General features: G+C 38.7%; 1 protein-coding gene across 1 annotated transcript in view; it reads left to right on the top strand.

Moving 5' to 3' along the window:
- The window catches only part of LYRM9 (LYR motif containing 9), a 38329-nt gene extending 25369 nt beyond the window's left edge, over positions 1-12960 (top strand). The window contains exons 2-4 of the mRNA XM_009488898.2: positions 9752-9892; positions 10611-10703; positions 11901-12960. Of these exons, the coding sequence (XP_009487173.2) occupies positions 9752-9892; positions 10611-10703; positions 11901-11957 (291 nt within the window). The 3' untranslated portion in view covers positions 11958-12960. The remainder of the gene's footprint in view (positions 1-9751; positions 9893-10610; positions 10704-11900) is intronic.
- The last annotated feature ends 5047 nt before the right edge of the window (positions 12961-18007 follow it).

Genomic DNA, 18007 nt, shown 5'->3' on the forward strand with positions numbered 1-18007 from the left:
TCAAAACATGGACCAAGATGTTTTGTGGTTAAAGAGGTTTCAAGAGGCTTGCAATTTCATTCTTATTTTGGCAGTTTGATTATTACTTTCCTGTGCAGAAAAATCTTACCATCTCATTTTGCACAAATACCATTTTTGGAATCTGTATTCATACTAATAAAAGCGGGTCCAGTGAAGGCATGATGAGTCAGGTTACAGAACTTGGCTATGAGTTTTTAATAATAATTTCACTTGTGATTTCTTTTTTCTGGCAGAGTCTGTTACTGAACACTTAGACTTAGATTTTCAAGGAGGACAAATAATTTTGGCACCTTAGGATAACTGTATAAGGTGTTCCACATTCAACATCAAATTCCCAAGATGCCTAAAATCAGACAAACGGTTGGGGAAAAAAAAAAGTCCATTTCTCTGCTGTTTTATAACTACTTATACTGCTGGAAATATTCTGAGGCATCTTCGTAATTAAAACTAAACTAATGCTACTCAATAGGTGCTTTGCATTTGTTTTTCTTAGATTAATTTTTTTTTACAGGGTTTATTTGCTTAATCCTAATTTGCCAAATTCACTCTCTACTCCTCAGCAATTGTTATGATTGAGTCCAAACACAGCCTGCTAACACCCAGGGAGATGGTATGGGATTTGTTTTGTTTTTTTAATTGAGGAATTTATTCTTGAACATGCAGTTGATCAACTTGCATAACACAGTCTGGAGCAAGAGCCTGGAGCCAGCTGCAAACTCTGGTACCAGCTTTTGGATCCCACAGGTACCTTCGGTAACACAGAGTGAACAGTAAAAAATAGTATCAAACAGTTCTCTCCATTTCTAGCTGCTTTTCCCTCCATCTTCTGTTTTGTGTGCTTGGAGAACCCAATTATAAAGGTAGGTTTATCAAGGTGTGTGGTTCAGTGGTCAGAAAGCTGAGGCAGTCTGTGGGAACCAGCTCCATTCTGCTGAATACTCTTCCGTGGTTGGCGTTCAACACCTTGGGGTCTCTGCCCTGTGGAAGTGAGCGTGTGTCTCGCCTGACTACGGTGAGCTGCTGGGGCAGTGTTCCAGGCTAGCTTTGTATCCGTGAAGTGACCAAACTGAGGGAAATCCAGGCCTTTCTTGGCTCCCCGTTGTTAAAAATGGGCATAATACTACTGTGCTACTTTACTAGATACTGTAAAATCAGTACTTTAAAGGTCATGAGGTTTGACTAGGATAGGGGGTCATAAATTCCAAACTAGACTTTAAAGATGTAGTACTTTGAGATAATAAAACCCCTCACCTCCACCCTGTAAATGGGGGGCAGAGAGGGAAGGGGGAGCCAACCTGTGAACAGCAACAGCTCAGGTAACTCTTGCAGTCCTTTCCTTAACACCTCCACTCTCTGAAGCCCAGCTTTGGTGGCTCTTTAACTCCAGTGCAGAGGGATTGAGATTCTAACTGTTGAACCGTAGGGATTTGCTTGAAAAACAGTCACAATAGCAGGAAAAAACCCCATCTGAGAGCAGTGGCATAGTGTCATATCAGTATCATCATGGGTTCAGCTATACACTGGGTCAATTGACAAGCTTGCTAATGCAGAGTGCAAGATTAATTGGCTTTGGTCAGCCTTTGCTTCACTATCTGAATATCATTATCAGGAATGTAAATGATTATGCAGTGCAGAGAAATGCCACAATAGTCTCAGTGTCTCCTTTTACACTTGCCTCTTTTTAAACAGGGCTTTATCTAAATGCAAATGTGATTTCAGCTTTCTGATTAGGACATTATACAGTCATCCATTCCAGAAAAGCACAATTAATGGATTATTTTATTTCTGACTCAACAGTTCTTGGTTTAGATAGTTTGTTTGTTGTGCTATGCATGATATCTAAGTTATCAGAAGGAGATTTACATTATTAGTCAGGATTACAGCCAGATTTTGTGAGGTCGAGTGTTTTTTCTTGGCAGATAAAAATGGTAACATTTGTGGGATTCGAGGGGGGATGCCTTTAGAACAAAAGGCAATAGTGCAGATTCTTACTGTGCTTCATTGTCCTTTTTGTGCAAAGTAAGGGGCAAATTACAGTAGTACCTATGCAAATTCTCCAATGTCATGGGGTGTGCAAGTGCAGAGTTTAGCCTTACCTGTTTTCAGGATCTATTTGCTGTTGAGCCGTACTCATACAGTGCCCCAGTATCTTAGAACTTAATAGTGGGTCAGATCATAAGATTATTTCTCATTAAACAGCCATTTTAGCAAAATAGCCATCAAGTTTTCCATGTGCTGTGGTAGATTTCCGGTAAAGTTTTCACTGGAAATGGTATTGTAAACACTGAAGTTACATGCTCAGAAAAATACAGATCTTTGGTGCTAATCTTTCCTGTGAAGCCTACCCATGTCACAAAATTTGTAGCATTTTTGCAGCTATGAATCTGTCAGAACTCAGGACAGTTGGAGGGCGGGGGGGTCTTTCAATATGGGAGCCTCATACAGTATATGTTTGATAACTAGACCTGGCGAAAACTTCAGTCTTCAAATCTATCAGGAAATCCAGTATTTGTGGGAAGGTGAAGGATTTTTTTCTGAAATTCATCAGTGTAAATGTATTTGTCACATGATTTGGATTCAACAGCTCATCATTTTCCTATGAAAAATTACTGCAGTGGAAAATTCCTAATTATCTATAGTGAAACAACATTTTCAATTCCATTGATCAGTTTAATCCTTCCATATTCATATGTATACGTGACTGGCTTCTTGCTCTCTCCCATAGCTTATTTTTTCTGTGCTGAAGCAAGCTGTCCTATACATTCCCAACACATGAGGGATCTTTGCTTTTGTGACAGGAAATCTATTGCACCACTTAGGTTTAATTAGAGCACAATGACATATGATGAGTTTACACATCAAAGTCTAGAAACAACTCAACAAATTGGCTCTAGTCCCAAAGTATATTTTGGGATCTGTGCTGAACTGGGATGTTTCACTGTATTTAGTGGGGAATATGTGAAATACAGGGTCAGGTTCTTAGGTCAGTGGAACTATACCAATTTTTACCAGCTAAGAATCTAGCCCCAAAAAAACTGTGTGTGAAGTTAAATTTAGGTTCAGATCAACTTGAATCCAACTGCATATTCTAGATTTTTGTACTGGATGATAAAAAACCATATTCGCATAGGTTCTGCATAAGTAACGAGTTGAACCCTATGCCCGGTTTTAAGTTGCACCAAGTTCAGGGTTGAGTACAGACCCAGGACATCTTTTAATTTACCACATAGTGGAGTGAGGGGTTAGCTTACATCTAGGTGCACAGATGGTCTTCATATTCTGCTCGCTTGCAGCACTACTTATGTGTTGGTAAGTCACAGTCAGCGATTACAGTGCCCTGTCACTTAGGTAAATGACATTCTTCCTATCTTTAACATGTATGTGGGTTTATTATTTCAAGAAGTAGGACTTATTACTGTAGCGATTTTTTTCTTCCATAAATGCTTTTCATTAAATAAGGGAATTTTGATGTTTTACAGACACTTTTTATTATTATTATTATTTTATTTCAGGAAAGCTTAATTTGAGATATAATATCCAGATCCCAACTTTGTCTACACTCAGGGTTATGGAATGGGTCCATTTTTGTCTTATTGTTATTAATCTGCATTTGTGCATATTACATGAAAGATTAAAGTATGGAGAATGCAAAAATGACGATAATGGCAAAAGCAATTTAAGCTGGGGTTTTTATAGAGTTCATCCCTTATTTTCAGATATCCACTTTTCCTGTGGTTATTGGGCTGCTTTTTTAGTATTTCGAGACACTGTACTCACAGGAGACTAGACTATTTTAAGAACAAAAATGCCGTGTGTTCAAAAGGTGGCATTTAGTTCAGCGGTACGGTAATGATGAATGCCCAGCCTTTGCATTGGTGCAGGGAGGCAGCATGGCTCAAGCACTCGCCTTCAAGGCACAGTTGTTTCCCTGCGGACCCTTTCCGTGGCATGTGGAAGGCCTTTGTCCTCTGCTGACCGTGTTGGCATTGCTCCCCGTGTCACATCATGGGCTGTGGGGCACAGCAAAGAAGTCGGGTGGCTTCAGATTCTTGATGTGAATTGCCCAACTCAACGTGCGGCCATTAAAACCTAACTGTATTAAAGCTTGAATTTCAGAGTTGGAGAATATGTACAATTGCCGCTGAAGGAAGGAGAAAAGGAAAACATTGGTTGGAGCCAAAGATATCCCACGTGAAGCTGGTCTAGTCGGTTAATTTCTGTGCCTCGTTTCCTATTGATGAGAGCAGTCTGCAGTCTCAGAGCAGTGTTCTTGCGTCTGTATCGGACACTGGGAGACACTCGGATTCAGAAATACATTATAAAAGCTAGATAGATGTTTGTGGGTGCAACACCTCTAAATAGAAATCCTTAAGTTTCAGTAATTTTTTTGTAAAAGACTCTAAAAGGTGCTTTATTCTTTAGAAAAGTGACTTGATTAATCAAGTTTTAAATGACTGACAGATAAAACACCTTGAGAAATGCTGGGCCATTAACGTGGCATATTTTTTTGATTTCTGGCATGCCTTGTAGCTGTTTTCTGGTTTTCATTTTCCTTCTTTTTATAACTGTATCTGGGCAGTTCTTGTTCAAATGTATTGGTAAAACAGAGAAATACGGAGATACACAGACACATCCAAATTTATTGAAAAGGTCTTGCTTCCGCTGTGACTTCATATGGTAAAAAATTCAAGGCTACCAAAGACAGGCAGGCAACATGTATGTTACTGTATTCTTTAACTTCTTGTTATGAAAGTAAAGTAAATCTAGATATCGATCAAAAAATAAAATCCTTAGGTCCCAGTTCCTCTGAAAAAGACAAACATTGCAAACATGACATCTATAAATTGAATGTTTTTGTGACAGAATCCCTTGAACTATCAGTATGCATCAGGAATATTACTCGGTCTACATACATTGTTCTCAGTTTTGTCACCTGCAGTACTAAATGCCAGGAGAAAACTGAAGGAGGGGATTTAGCATGATGTTGGTATAGTAAATGTTTCTTACAACTTACGGTGTAAATTGGCAACCCCAAAATACTTTAATTAAAAAGGTAATACCAGTTGAACACTGAAAGTGCAATTTAAATAGTAGGGGAGAAAGAGCCAGGTGTCAGATGAAACTAAATATGTGAAGCAGGAAAGGAAAGCAAAGGTATTTGCATAACAAAACAAGATGACTTTCAAAGTTTCATTTGTGTTCACTGACACGTAGTAGGGGTATACAGGGATATCGCTGAACTGAGTGCTAGGAAGAAACTGAAGGAGGGTACCAAATCTATCTTGAAAGTCTCTTTGTATTGGAAGGGTTCCCAAGAACTAACTTTAGAAAAGAAGTCAAGGAAGCTAGTGCTGAGAGTGATAGCAAGGGTGGAGTGCAAGGTGTATGCTGGAAATACGGCCTCGGTGTGCTCGGCTGGAAGAGAAGCCCGAGGATCAAACCCCACGTTGCAGTTAGAAAAATAACGACATGTACCTATACCTGCCTGAGGTACCTGTTGAGACCTTCAACACTTGGAAAGTAAGTCAGATGGGGTGTTATACCATGAGGTTTGCAGTATGCCAAAACGAACCTGAGAGCCACTCTGAAACAAACTCTTTTATTTTATTTGATATTATATACTATTGCCCCATCATTGGAAGTGTTCAAAGCCCCATCAGGTCAGATGGGGCTTTGAGGAACCTGACCTATTGAAAGATGTCCCTGCCCCTGGCAAGGGGGTTGCACTAGATTGTCTTTAAAGGTCTCTCCCAACCCAACCCATTCTGTGATTATATTTCTATTTTCAAAATAGGACACAGACTTGGAATCACCCTACCTAATTTAGGCTTGTAACTGCAGGATCTATGTTATAATTCTTGTTTTGCTATTCCTTTTGTGTTCAATGGAGAGAAGGGCAGGGACTAATTCAGTCTATATATTATTTGAGTCACATTTTGGAGTTGCTTATCTTTCTACTGGTTGGAGGGGGAACGCAGGGATCTCTCTACTGATTACTGAGAGTATAATCATCTCCTGTACTCAAATGCCAAAGGGAAATGAATCCAAACCAAAAAACACGTGGAGCTGATGCCCAGCATAGGTTTCATTGCAAAGAGAAAATTATATTTTTAGAGAAAAAAGATTGGAAGAAAACAAGAGATGAACATTTTGAAGCCTGGGGGTATTCTGATCCATATTTTAAGCTGAACTTTTTAGGTAAAGCCATAATTAGCATATCTTGTATGCTTGGAAAGTGAGCTAGCAATTGGACTAGTCAGACTGAAGCCATTTTGAAAAGTCAGCTCTTGGTCTATATTTCTGAATTTTTGTGACATCTTTCTGCCCTGTATATGGGGTTTTTTTGACGGTATCCAGTTCCTGTAGTGTGTGAGGCCGAATGGCTTTTATTAAACAAATACGAAAAAACAGAACTAGAATCAAACAAGCAGAGTGAAAAGATTGCAGCAGCAGTATAGAGCCAACTTAGTGCCCTCATGATGGAAGAATGATTTTCTAATTGTTTGTGAAAGCTAATGGAAACCGTATTTTGGCTGTGAATAATTCTCAGGAGGGATCATTGTGAAGTCTTACCTCATGTCTCATCCTTTAGCAATAGAACATGCCAAGTGTTCAAAAGCGGACACACCCCGTGAAGCTCGACGTGCAGCAAACCCCTGGTCAGCTTTAGATACTAGAGAAGGATGGGACTCTTCGGGGGGGAGTGAGCTTCACTGGCACATTGCTGACCTGGCAGAGGCCGGGCAGATTTATCTTCGTTATCAGCATGTCACTTGTGGGGAGGAGCGGATAACTGGCAGAGGGTAAAGGTTATGATGACAGAATCCAGGAGCCAACTAATTCAGATTTGCTTGCCCACAAGACATCATGATATTGTGCTATCTTGATAACTGTGTTGAGAGAAGGGGGCGTTTGAAGATTTACTGGGAGAAAAATCAGAAATGCCACTTTTTGCATTTAGTCCATGGAATCTCTCCTAAAAGTTATACCATTTCAGTCCCTAACATCTCTATTCCACACTTTAGTAATAACAACCAAATCAAAGTTATATCTTAAATGTTAAATTTGATCCATCTTTTGTCTTTGTGATGTGTATTAGTCCTCCGTGCACTGGATGGGGCACTACCAGCACAATACAAAACAGGATTTCCAGTTGCCATATTTGACATTGGCATCACCCATTTGTCCATCTTGGGATTGGCCTTTGTCTGCTTTTTTTTTTTCTCCAAAATCTCCTGAATAGGTAGTCCTATGATTAATTAAGGAAGTGACCAAGCTGAGTCTTGTGCAGGTAGTTGACTTGCTCCAACAGAAAGTCATCGCAGCCATTACAGTGGTGTTTACGGAGCTTGGGGTCCAACAGCCTTTTTTTGGCTGGTTAGGCTTTTTTATAATGTTAATAACAGAATCAGGGTAAACAGCACCATACAGGGATCCTTCAGCTCATTGCAATCACAAAAAATGTGGCATACTGGTAACAAATGTCAAATTGGGATTTTTGTAGCTTTTATGGGTATCTTTCACTAGGGAGTTAGTCCCTGTGATCAGCATTTGTTCTGGAGTACTGTTTGTCATAAATCTATATACTCTAATACTTTGGGGAAAGGGTTTTGCTTGTTCAAAGTGTTGCTGAAGAGATTTTGCCTAAAGTCACAAATGAACTACACAGAACCTGTTTCAGATGTAAGGAAAAATGTCAGTATAAATAAGCAGGAAAGGGATCCTGACATAGGCTCTTCAAAGGTTTATGCCTATTAAGCCTATTTGTATATCTTAGAATTAATTTTAATAACTTCCATTATCAGCTCATGAGATAGTAACCTGGTTAAGTACTTCCTTAAGACAGTCTTCTTTTTCCCGTGGAGGCTAGAAAGGCTTTTTCTAAAGTGTCATCAGAGCGTTTCTTAGGGGCTCCCATAGCACCCATCAGCCGTGACTCACTGTGTTTCTGCAGGTCCTTAAAAAAATAGTGTTATAAAACTTGCCTGTTGATAACAGCTAAGCAGGTGGTGAGCTATATTGTGTGCTCTATTAGTCCACACAAAAACAGGCTCATATTACCGTCACCTCCTCCCGCTCCATCCCACCTGTTTGGCTCATCTGCCTCGCTCTGCCTCATCCTATGACTTGTCATTACTCTGCCTTGCGAATTCTTTGTGGCAGAAACTTTTTCATTAGGTAGGTATGTATGTTATATATAGTACCTACCGTGATAGAGCCTGAATCCTTGACTGAAGAGTACGGGCACGCTCCCAGCACAATGATAATGCTAATATTGCAAGGTTCTTTCTCACACATTTCCTGCAGACAAGCTCTGCCACAGGAACAGCTCCCTCTCGTTTTACAAGATGTTACTTTTGACAGCAGATAGTTAGATTCAAGAAATCAACATAGCATAGATTTCACCCAATCTTTCAGTAATGAACAGAAAAAAACCCCAGTACCGTGAGGTGCTCAGATATGACTTTGTACTGTGGTTTTGTGCCATGAGTAAAGCAATGTTGTAGAGGCCCATCCCTCAAGAATAAGGCACATTCTGCATTTTTATTGTAGAATTCTTTCGTTTTCTTCACAGAGAAGAATCATACTTTTTGTGCCTAAAAATATTAAAGATTTTCAGTGACTTCTGCTGCTGCAAATCAGCATAGCTCTTGTTACTGCTATAGAGGTATGCTAATTTATATCTATTTAGTTATAGACTGAGATAGAATTTTGTTTTACTGAAAGTACAGATTACAATAGTACATATCCCATTATGATGGGCATTTTATAGGTATGTAGTGAGGAGATTTTTCCCCACTGCAAGAAGAGCTAGTCTATGCAAATATACAGCCCAGGCATGCGATAGCTGTGGTGTTCTGTTCTGAAATAAATTTGGCCGAAGGACTTAAATTACTTAAGAAAAAGGAAAAAAATATTCCAAATGATGAGTAAGTATCATAACGGGTGCTAAAATAATGCCATACACCTACTTCATTATTCAGCTTACTTATTTATTGTCTTTATTCTTAAGAGTAATGATGTGAAAGTTCTTTTTTTCCTAATGTTAATTTAGTTCCCTGCAGATGGTAACCATCTGTTAAATGACAAGTCATTTACAGTATTTGATTAACACTTTATATAGCTTGGTTGGACTTATTGTAACAATATGTAAGTATAGTTATGGAGGTGAAACCGCTTAGATTTGTTCTTTTCCTGTTGTTGTTACCAAAAAAAATTTGAAAACTTACCAATATTTTTCCTGTCTTCTCCTATATTTATACTTGTTATTTCACATTAAAGTCTGACATTCATAGGCCAGTTCACAAGATATTCTTGAGAGAATGACAATACTAGGAAATACTGTTAAATTCCAACACTACTTGTAGCAACTATGAGCGTCCTCATTCTACAATGTCACTATGTGGATGGACTCATGGATGCTCAAGGAAAGCACTGGAAGCTTGAATGAATCCAAGAATCATGGATTATCAAGTAGTAAACTCCCTTTGGGGCTGCAATATTGCTTTCTAACTAAAAAAACTAAGCGTAAACTGTCCATAAACTAAGCAAGTTCTGATTCATTTCATTTTGTTTTCTTCTAAAGTTTCTTCCAGTTATGCTGCTAAACCTTAATTTGCTGGCCCTGTTTTCATTGTTGTAAAATTACTTTACACTTTTATTTCTGTGTTTGTAATGAAATTCATTGGGTATTTTGACTTGTGGGTTTTGGTTTGTTTTTTTTAAACAGGTAAAAAGCTTGGTGATGGCCCCACTACCGAATGCTGAATTAGTTCAGAACTCTTTGCAGTTGTATCGTTACCTGCTTCGATGCTGTAAGCAACTTCCTGAAGAGAACATTCGTCAGCATTACAGACATGCGGTCAGGCAGGTGAGAAACAGATTTCTGTTGGTGGAATTCAGTGTTGGGGGGTGGGGATGGGTGGTTTTGCTTTTTCTCCTTCTACAGTTTGGACCAGCTTCTTATAACTCCTGGCACTTAAAAAATTATTCTTCTGTAAGCTTGAAACATTAGTGGATATGAAGGATTATACTGGGAGTATGTGAAGGAGCATTTCCTTTTGTTTGCTTTGAATCTGAAACCTTCTATTTTCCTTGGCTTTAATCTCTAATTCTTCTGTTAGTCAAGAGAGTGAACAATCATTCCTTACTCACCTAAATACATCTTTTGTGGTAAAACGTACTGGTTCCTTGTCGGTCATTTTTTAATATATATATCCCACCCCCAATCCCCCCCAGCTGGGTAAATCTCATCTAATTGTTCATATGGAAGTCATTTCATGCCTTTGATCATGCCTGTTGTCCTGTGTCTTTCTAATTGTAACATACCAGACAATTTCAGTTGTTATTCTGAATTGAAGTTCTCTGGGGTTTTTTGCTGATGATGTATGAAAGGAGTAAAATACTTGATATGAAATTACACTTGACAAGACTTGTTATGGGTTTCCAGGTGCTACAATGTATATTTTTACCTTTTTAGATCAACGGTTTGTTTGCATTAAATGTTTTCTTTGACATTTAAAAGTGATCCTTATTTGACAACTGTTGTGTTAAGTTGGCTAGTCAGTGTAACGCTTTGAATGTTGCAGAGTTTCAAAGTTCATGCTGATGAAGACAATCCTGAGCGAATCCAGCAGATTATTAAGAGAGCCATTGAAGATGCTGACTGGGTCATGAATAAAGTAAGTGTGTCAGATTGTCTAAGTTTTGCTCTCTCTTAGTTCAGATCAAAGAAGAAAACACTGGAAAGCAAGCTAGGAACAGCAATCTGCTCCATTGTCCTGGATGTTGAAGCGTCTGGGTGAAAGAAAATACCTAGCTACTAGGGATTTATGATTGTGATAGTTCATGTTTAAAAATTCTTCTTTGTTGATATCAACATAAGTGTATGTTTTAGAACTGATGATGCTTTAAGCTGATCTCTGTATAAATCTTCGTTTCTATGACGAATTATATTAAACTTCAGCAGTGGTGGCTAGTATAAGTCTATTATAGAGGGGAAAAATGACAATACTTTACAAGCCACAGTTTGTTGATATGCATCAGCTGCTTTCCTAATAGGAATCTGTCCTCTCTTAGTCAGTTTACATAAACTCCCAGAAGGAGATGGTTTTTTTCCCCCCTCAGATCTTGCCTGTGGCTGTGCAAATCGGGGTTAGACAACATAGTGGCAAAATTGTGGTAACTTGTGCTGTAGTTATCACCCAGTGGCTATGCCTCTACTATCACAGCACTGAAAGATACCACTCAGACTGGTTTCTTAGATAAAAGAATGAAGATTGCTTACCGTTAGACAGCTGAGAGTCACCTGGACTTCCTTGGATTTAAATCTGGTTGGGGAGCATGATATGTTAACATGGAATGCTTAGAGTGTAATGAAACAAGTCAAAAGTTCAGCTTGCTCTAAATATCTGTGATTTAATTTACTAAATGCCTGTTAAGTCCTTCTCTCTGCCAGCCCATGAAATCCAAATGAGAATTGTTACAGGAGCAAGCACAGCTTAGTCATAGATTATAAAATTATAGCAGTAGCCAAATCCCAGTAGTTACAGCCTAGTAAATAATTGTCTGTGCCTGAATCTGATTTTATTCTCCCTACAATTATGAAAAGCCTCATTCTGATTCTGCTACAGAGATGGTAGTCTGCTTCATTGCAAAACTGGTAATTGAACTGCGTGAGAGGAGGATCAGATTCACAGTGCCTGCCAAGAAGCATTATTTTATACTGTAGAGGGAAAGCCAATCAAATTTCAATCTAACTTGAAGGAAACTGAAATAATTTTATGTAGATCATGAAGAGCGTTGTAAATCCTTGTCAGTATGAACTGTTACTTTATGTGCTCTTTCCCATCAATAATTGTTTCTTTTTTCTTTTTTAGTATAAAAAACAGAAGAGGAATGATGAAGACAAGAATGTCATTGGTAAACATCCTTAGAGGACTTGCAGTCAAGCCCAGTACTATATTATAGTTATCGCCTGGAGTTTTCTCTTAGATAATACAAAGACAATAAGTTATATCTCATTGGGATGTCATGAAGCTAAATTAATATTTCTGAAGCTATCTGAGTCTGTAGATTAAAAGGCACAGTCTAGGTTCAAAGTATTAGCTTGTAAAATCACAAACTTTAGCTTAAAGCCCAAAGTTGTCGAAGACTTGAGTAATGCAGCTTCTCAGGAAAACTTACTGGGAATAAAAATGTAATGAAGTACAAGTCATTAACAAATAATAAATAGTGCCCTGCCTGTCGTCCACATCTGATGAATTACAGCGTCTCATCTGGAAGAACTTAGCTAGTATCTGAGCATAGAGGTCTATACTGGGAGCGTGCAAACCTAAGAAATGCTCACTGAGGATCAGAACAAATTTGTCTTACTTGATTGTGGACTAGATTATGCTGTTAGGTCTAGATCCACCATAGCACAGCCCTGTTTGATACACTTCTTGTGTAGGTTATTTGGTCGCAAAGTTTTCTGCATAAGTAACAGTGGATTTAAGTTTGTGTAATGTTCTGAATTAGGGTGGTCAGGCTGATACATCAGATCATCCTCTGTCAGGACCATAGATATGTTTTCAGAGTGAACCAGAGCACAGGTCTGGTTTTAGTCTAGTAGCAGAGACAAAAGCATAGGCTTTTGTGTGGAGAACATTACCCACAAGAACTTTAAGCCCACCTGAAACTTAAACCATAGTATTTTTCCCTTGCCTTGGGCATATCTTCATTCTACTCTGTAGGTTAGCACTTGAACGAATGGTTGTCTTTTCTCATTTAAAGATAGAGATTAGGGTGACAGACACCTGAACTTGCATGAAAACGGACACCGTTCAGACGGGTTTTGTGCGCCGAATGGTATAATCACTGAAATGTGCAATGTTGTACAGATACAAAGGCCTTTACAACTTTTTGCAACATGTAATAAATGTCCTTTAAAAATGGGAATCCATGTCCTCTTTACAAAGACCGTCTTTTCACTGCACTAATAGATGTTCGTCAGGGAAAACTCAATAGAAATACTAGCCATCTTAAATAAAATTATTAGGGATAAAAGAGTTACCTTTTGAAACATGACCTTTGCTTTTACCTGTACTTGGAACTTTGTGCCTCCAGGTGGCAGTGCATGCCGCGATGCGTAGCCGAAGTCTTAAGTATTTGGGGGTTGGGTTTGTTTTCGCTCTTTCAAAATTGTTGAGCTTTCTTACCTGCCTAAATAGAACCCAGGTGCTAAGGCAGATCTCTCTTAGGCTCCGGACTTTCTTTTGTTTTTTTTTTTTTTTTTTATTCAGCCATGAAAGAAACAAAAAGAAAATCCTAGCTCAAGCTAGTCAAAGAATTTGACAAGTGCTATAAAAGAAATGGGGGCCGTGAGTGAACGTTTATACCATAAAGTATTGTATCAAAAGATTTCCTTCATCTCTGCTAACCCTAAACCCTCCACTTCAACAATTCCTTCCCTCTGCTATTCTTTCCTCCGCTATCGCCACTGTTGTGCCTCTCTCTAGTCCTACATCTTTCACATCAGTTTATACACCCTCAACTTTTGTTCTTGTTCTACATATTCCTTAATTCTGTTCTCCCCCATCTTCTTTCTCTTCCTCAAATCCTTTTCTGACAAGGTGCATCAGAAGATACTCAGGTATTGTACTGGAGTCACCCTTCTGCTTAATTTCAGATAATAAAGCATGAAGGTGATAGTTTCTCAACAAAGTAGGTGTCATGTGAGGAAAAGCATTTGTCTTTCTACTTAAATACATTTTTGGTAAGTGCAGCCGTTCTGGTTTAAACTTTCGGAATAGTTTGATGCGAGGTAGAGATAGAAAACGTCAACCTTGGCAGCTGACAAGGAATATCCAGTATGAAACTGAACACTGTAATAAAAGCTCAAGTAGATTTGATAGAAGATATCTGAATGTGCTACTTTTAATCAAGAACAGCAAACAGATGACCCATGCTGTACTCCAATTCTATTGTGTATATTTGGTATGGAGATGCACTGAGCTTTGTATCAGTGCAATAGTGAAAACTATAAGACTCAGTAGGATTAACAGTGTATGGAAGCATACTAGTTTCCTGAACTTTGTGTAGTGTGCTCAACAACCTTCCATTGCTCTAATTGTCTTGCTTGATGTAGTGTGAGACATAATACTTTCTTCAGTCACTAAATAGGATAATTGCACATGTCTAAATCATTCTTATATGCCTCTTATTTAATTTATGGATAGTTCAAGAGAGAAAGCACCAAGGAGCTGGAAGGTGCAACCGTGGCATATCTGCAGCTCCAAATGTCTGAGGTGCCAGCTGAGATATGGAAACACGAGACCAAAGGTATGATAGATGTAAGTGATACAGTAGGACCAGGATCTGTGAAATGCAGTCTTTGGAAACTGGTAGAGCATGCAGTTCTTAGTAGGGTGCCAAGGAGGAATATGGTTGCTGAGGCAGGAGGCGCCATAAGTAAGTATTTTGACAGTAGTGATTCAGTTGTAGGGCATGATGAGATATCAGAGTAAATTTTTTTTCATACAAACGTAACCTGGTTTTCAAAATAGCAAGCCTTTTAATAGAATGGAAATAAAATGTGAAGGTAACTTTATTTACTGTGTTACGGAACAAGTAATTTTCTTGGTGGTGGGGAGACACAATGCAAATAACTATTTACTTCCTTGTAATAGTGAAAGTAACCCCAGTGTTTGACAGACATATTCCTCTAATGGATGGGGCCAAAGACTCATTCAGCTGTATAGCTGAGGCTTTTATGTTTTCAAGACACTATACAAATTGTGTTCTTCAGCAGCGTAATTTGAGACCACAAGTGTTATATTAGCCTAGACGTAGATGAGAACCTGAACTCTGAAAAGGGATTTAGGTGGAGCTTCAATATTTTTGACCAAAATTATTGTCCAGAAAACATCTACTGAGAAGTAATTTAATCCTGGAGTTGCCCTAATTTACCACTCACTAAACTGTTTAACCTGAGAGTTTATACAATAAATTGAGTTCTCTTTAGTATCCAGGATCACCTTTGTTTGAACAACTCTGCCACCCAACCTTGCTGAGACTGAAGAACGGTTCTCTGTTCCACCAATGTCTTCATTTAGGGTTAATGCCACTGCTCTAATGATTAGCCGCCAGCGGATCTAACAGGGCCCGCTGCAGGAAAGACTTACACAGTTGCAGGCATAACATTATTGCTGCTGCTCATAGGGGAACACTTCGTTAGTCAGTCTCCTCCATGGTTCTCTGATGGCAGTTGCAAAGAAAATAGCAACACCAAATAGATTGGTGCATCTGTGTTTCCATATTCGGTCATCCAGAATCTCTGAAAATAGAGATGTTGGGTGCAAATTAAGTAATAGGGGATAAAAGAGACTGGTGTATACTGTAATAACTATTGCAAAGTTTAAAAGAAAAAAGCTCACAGTGCTCATCATCCTTTGTTGCATCAGCAGTTTAGTGTCATTGAAAAGGGCCAAGCCTATTCCCTTCATAGGGTTTAGTTTCTTTTTACTGAAATGAGGAACCCATTTCTGTACTTGTATATCACGCCAGTTCTGGTAAGTAATGGACTGTTGATAGGTATATGCAATAATTGAATGACTAAGGAAGGATCCATTAATAGATCAGGTCATGTTCAAAGCCCCAGGCTTTGTTGGCCCCACTCATAAGCACTCCTATAGTAACCATTCAGTTACCAGCATCACTTTCAGTGTGGAATGGCATGACCTGGTCATTCAGGAGCCTGAGGGTTTTCATTCTGTTTACACAAGCATAACAACTACTTTCTGGAAGCAACAATTTTGCAGCTGGTTACTGTAAGACCTTGGATCAATAAATTCTCTGAAGTACTCCTCTACAATTAGAGGAGTTAACCTTTGAATGGTTAATTCTACTCATGTACAGATAACTCTGTCAGTTAAGTTAGAGAGAGGTTTTCACGGAAGGCTTGTTATGCATGACAAACATTAGAACAAGGAGAAGACAGTTGTGAGACTTCTGTTTGATAGGGTGAGATTGTGATTTTAATTCTTGGAAGTATGGAGAAACGGATGATTTAGATCACATTTTAGCTCAGGAAAATGAGAAACAAGTTCTTATTAGGTCCAGGTTATAGACTTATCAACGTTCAGTCTAAGGAGAGAACGAAATTTGGTGTTATACTTTCTTTTCTAGAGAGAGAGAGAGAGAGAACATTAGGAACCTAAAGCTGAAATTGTGTGGAAATAATCTGTACATTACAAATATGGAAGTGACATGTCTAGAAGGACTGGAACAATGGCAATTTACTGCTGGGTAGTTGATGTGGTTTTCTTTAGTGTATAAGTTCTTGCTCTTAAGCCCACAGACAAATGTTAACGGGCCCACTTTTGTAATTACCAGCCTTGGAGCCTCATGTAGAAGCTTTCTGTGTAGTGAAAATATTTCTTTTTCTTTTTTTAATTTGTTGATGTCAGGTTTTGATATGGAAAAGACTGTAAATTTGTGGTTTATCTAAACTGTAGGATAGTATTCTGCACTTCGCATGGTTAAAGAGATCTATATATTTCTGATCACATTCTTATGTCAGAGGTGTTACTGATTTCAATTCACTCTTGCCACTGAAAGTCATTTGAGCCTTGTTGGTACTGAGTAGAATCATCAAATCGTTTAGGTTGGAAAAGACCTTTAAGATCATCCAGTCCAACCATTAACCTAACACTACCAAGTCCACCACTAAGCCAGTTAAGGGTAGAGTGATAATTAATTTCATGTTTCCTGGCTTGGTGGCTGGATTATTTTTTTAATGAAAATAGAACTAGGAATCAAATACTTCCATCCCAACCTAGACTTTGCTTAGCACCATTTGTCAATAATCGAATATTCTTTAAATAATTCTTTAGCTTTAGCACTCTGTAAACTCTTTTTCACTTGGTTCATTATGTCACAGGCATTACTTTTTGTTTAGGGACACGTGAGCTTCAGAATCTGATGCTAAACAAAAACATCTCTTCTGTGGTGTTTGGCTCACTTTCAAATGTCATAAGGAAGTAATCTTTACTGTGATACTATAAAGAACCAAGTATACACACTATGTCTGAGAGAAACAAATAATGTTTGCTGTGATCTTTTCTTAAGGGAAACAGGTTCTTATTTGTGAATAGTTTTTAACTCGGCATTACAAATTGTGCCTTCATATAAAGCTCTGAGAAGATGCAAACCAAACGGGCAGCACAGCGGCTGCGAGTCTTAGACATTCAATATCATACTATGCATTCATAATGAGAGTCCTTGGCCTTAAACTGTACGAATGGATCTTTAGAGCTTCATGCTCCACAATGCAGTGTCCCTCCGTGTCATGCAAGATAGCGTATATTTGTCTGAAGTGTCAGGAGTCTCTCTGTCAAGAGCTGCGTTCTGCAGCAGGCCAGTAACACGTGAAGAGGGCTGCACTCCGTGCTGCACTGCCCGCTTGGGCAGTTGTTTTACTGCAGGCTTTTCCTGCCGTTCAGAGGCGGTGTATTTCTTCTTGAGCACCAGCCAGCTGACGCATCTTTCGGCTGTTGTATTATTTGATTAACTTATCTTAGACTTCTGTCAAGCCAGGTTTTATGAAATAGTGTTAACTGAAGTATACGCTAGTCATCAAGTACTCCTTTCAGCTTGTGATTAATCAGGGCAGAGGCATTAACTTTTAAAAAAAAACCTGTTCTTTGAAGAATATTTTCTGTTTTCCTCATAATTGTGTTTGATATTTAAAATAGTTTTTAAAAGTTTAGAAGCAGATGGAGGCATCTGTCACTTGCAGCTAAGAGCTTAACAATGTTTGTATTTATCATTGGTCAGAGATGTCGCTGGCATTGCACATTTAAGGGAGTAATCCTGCACACTTAAGTAAGCTGGTAAATTATGAAGAGGATACTTCTGGAACTGCTGTTTATTGTCCCTACCTATGAACCAAGAGCCCTAAGAATTTAACTTCTCTATAACTATCCACCTGGGTACCTTTTCCCCC

The sequence above is a fragment of the Pelecanus crispus genome, chromosome 12 (genome assembly GCF_030463565.1).
Source record: "Pelecanus crispus isolate bPelCri1 chromosome 12, bPelCri1.pri, whole genome shotgun sequence".
In the NCBI taxonomy this organism is placed as follows: Eukaryota; Metazoa; Chordata; class Aves; order Pelecaniformes; family Pelecanidae; genus Pelecanus; species Pelecanus crispus.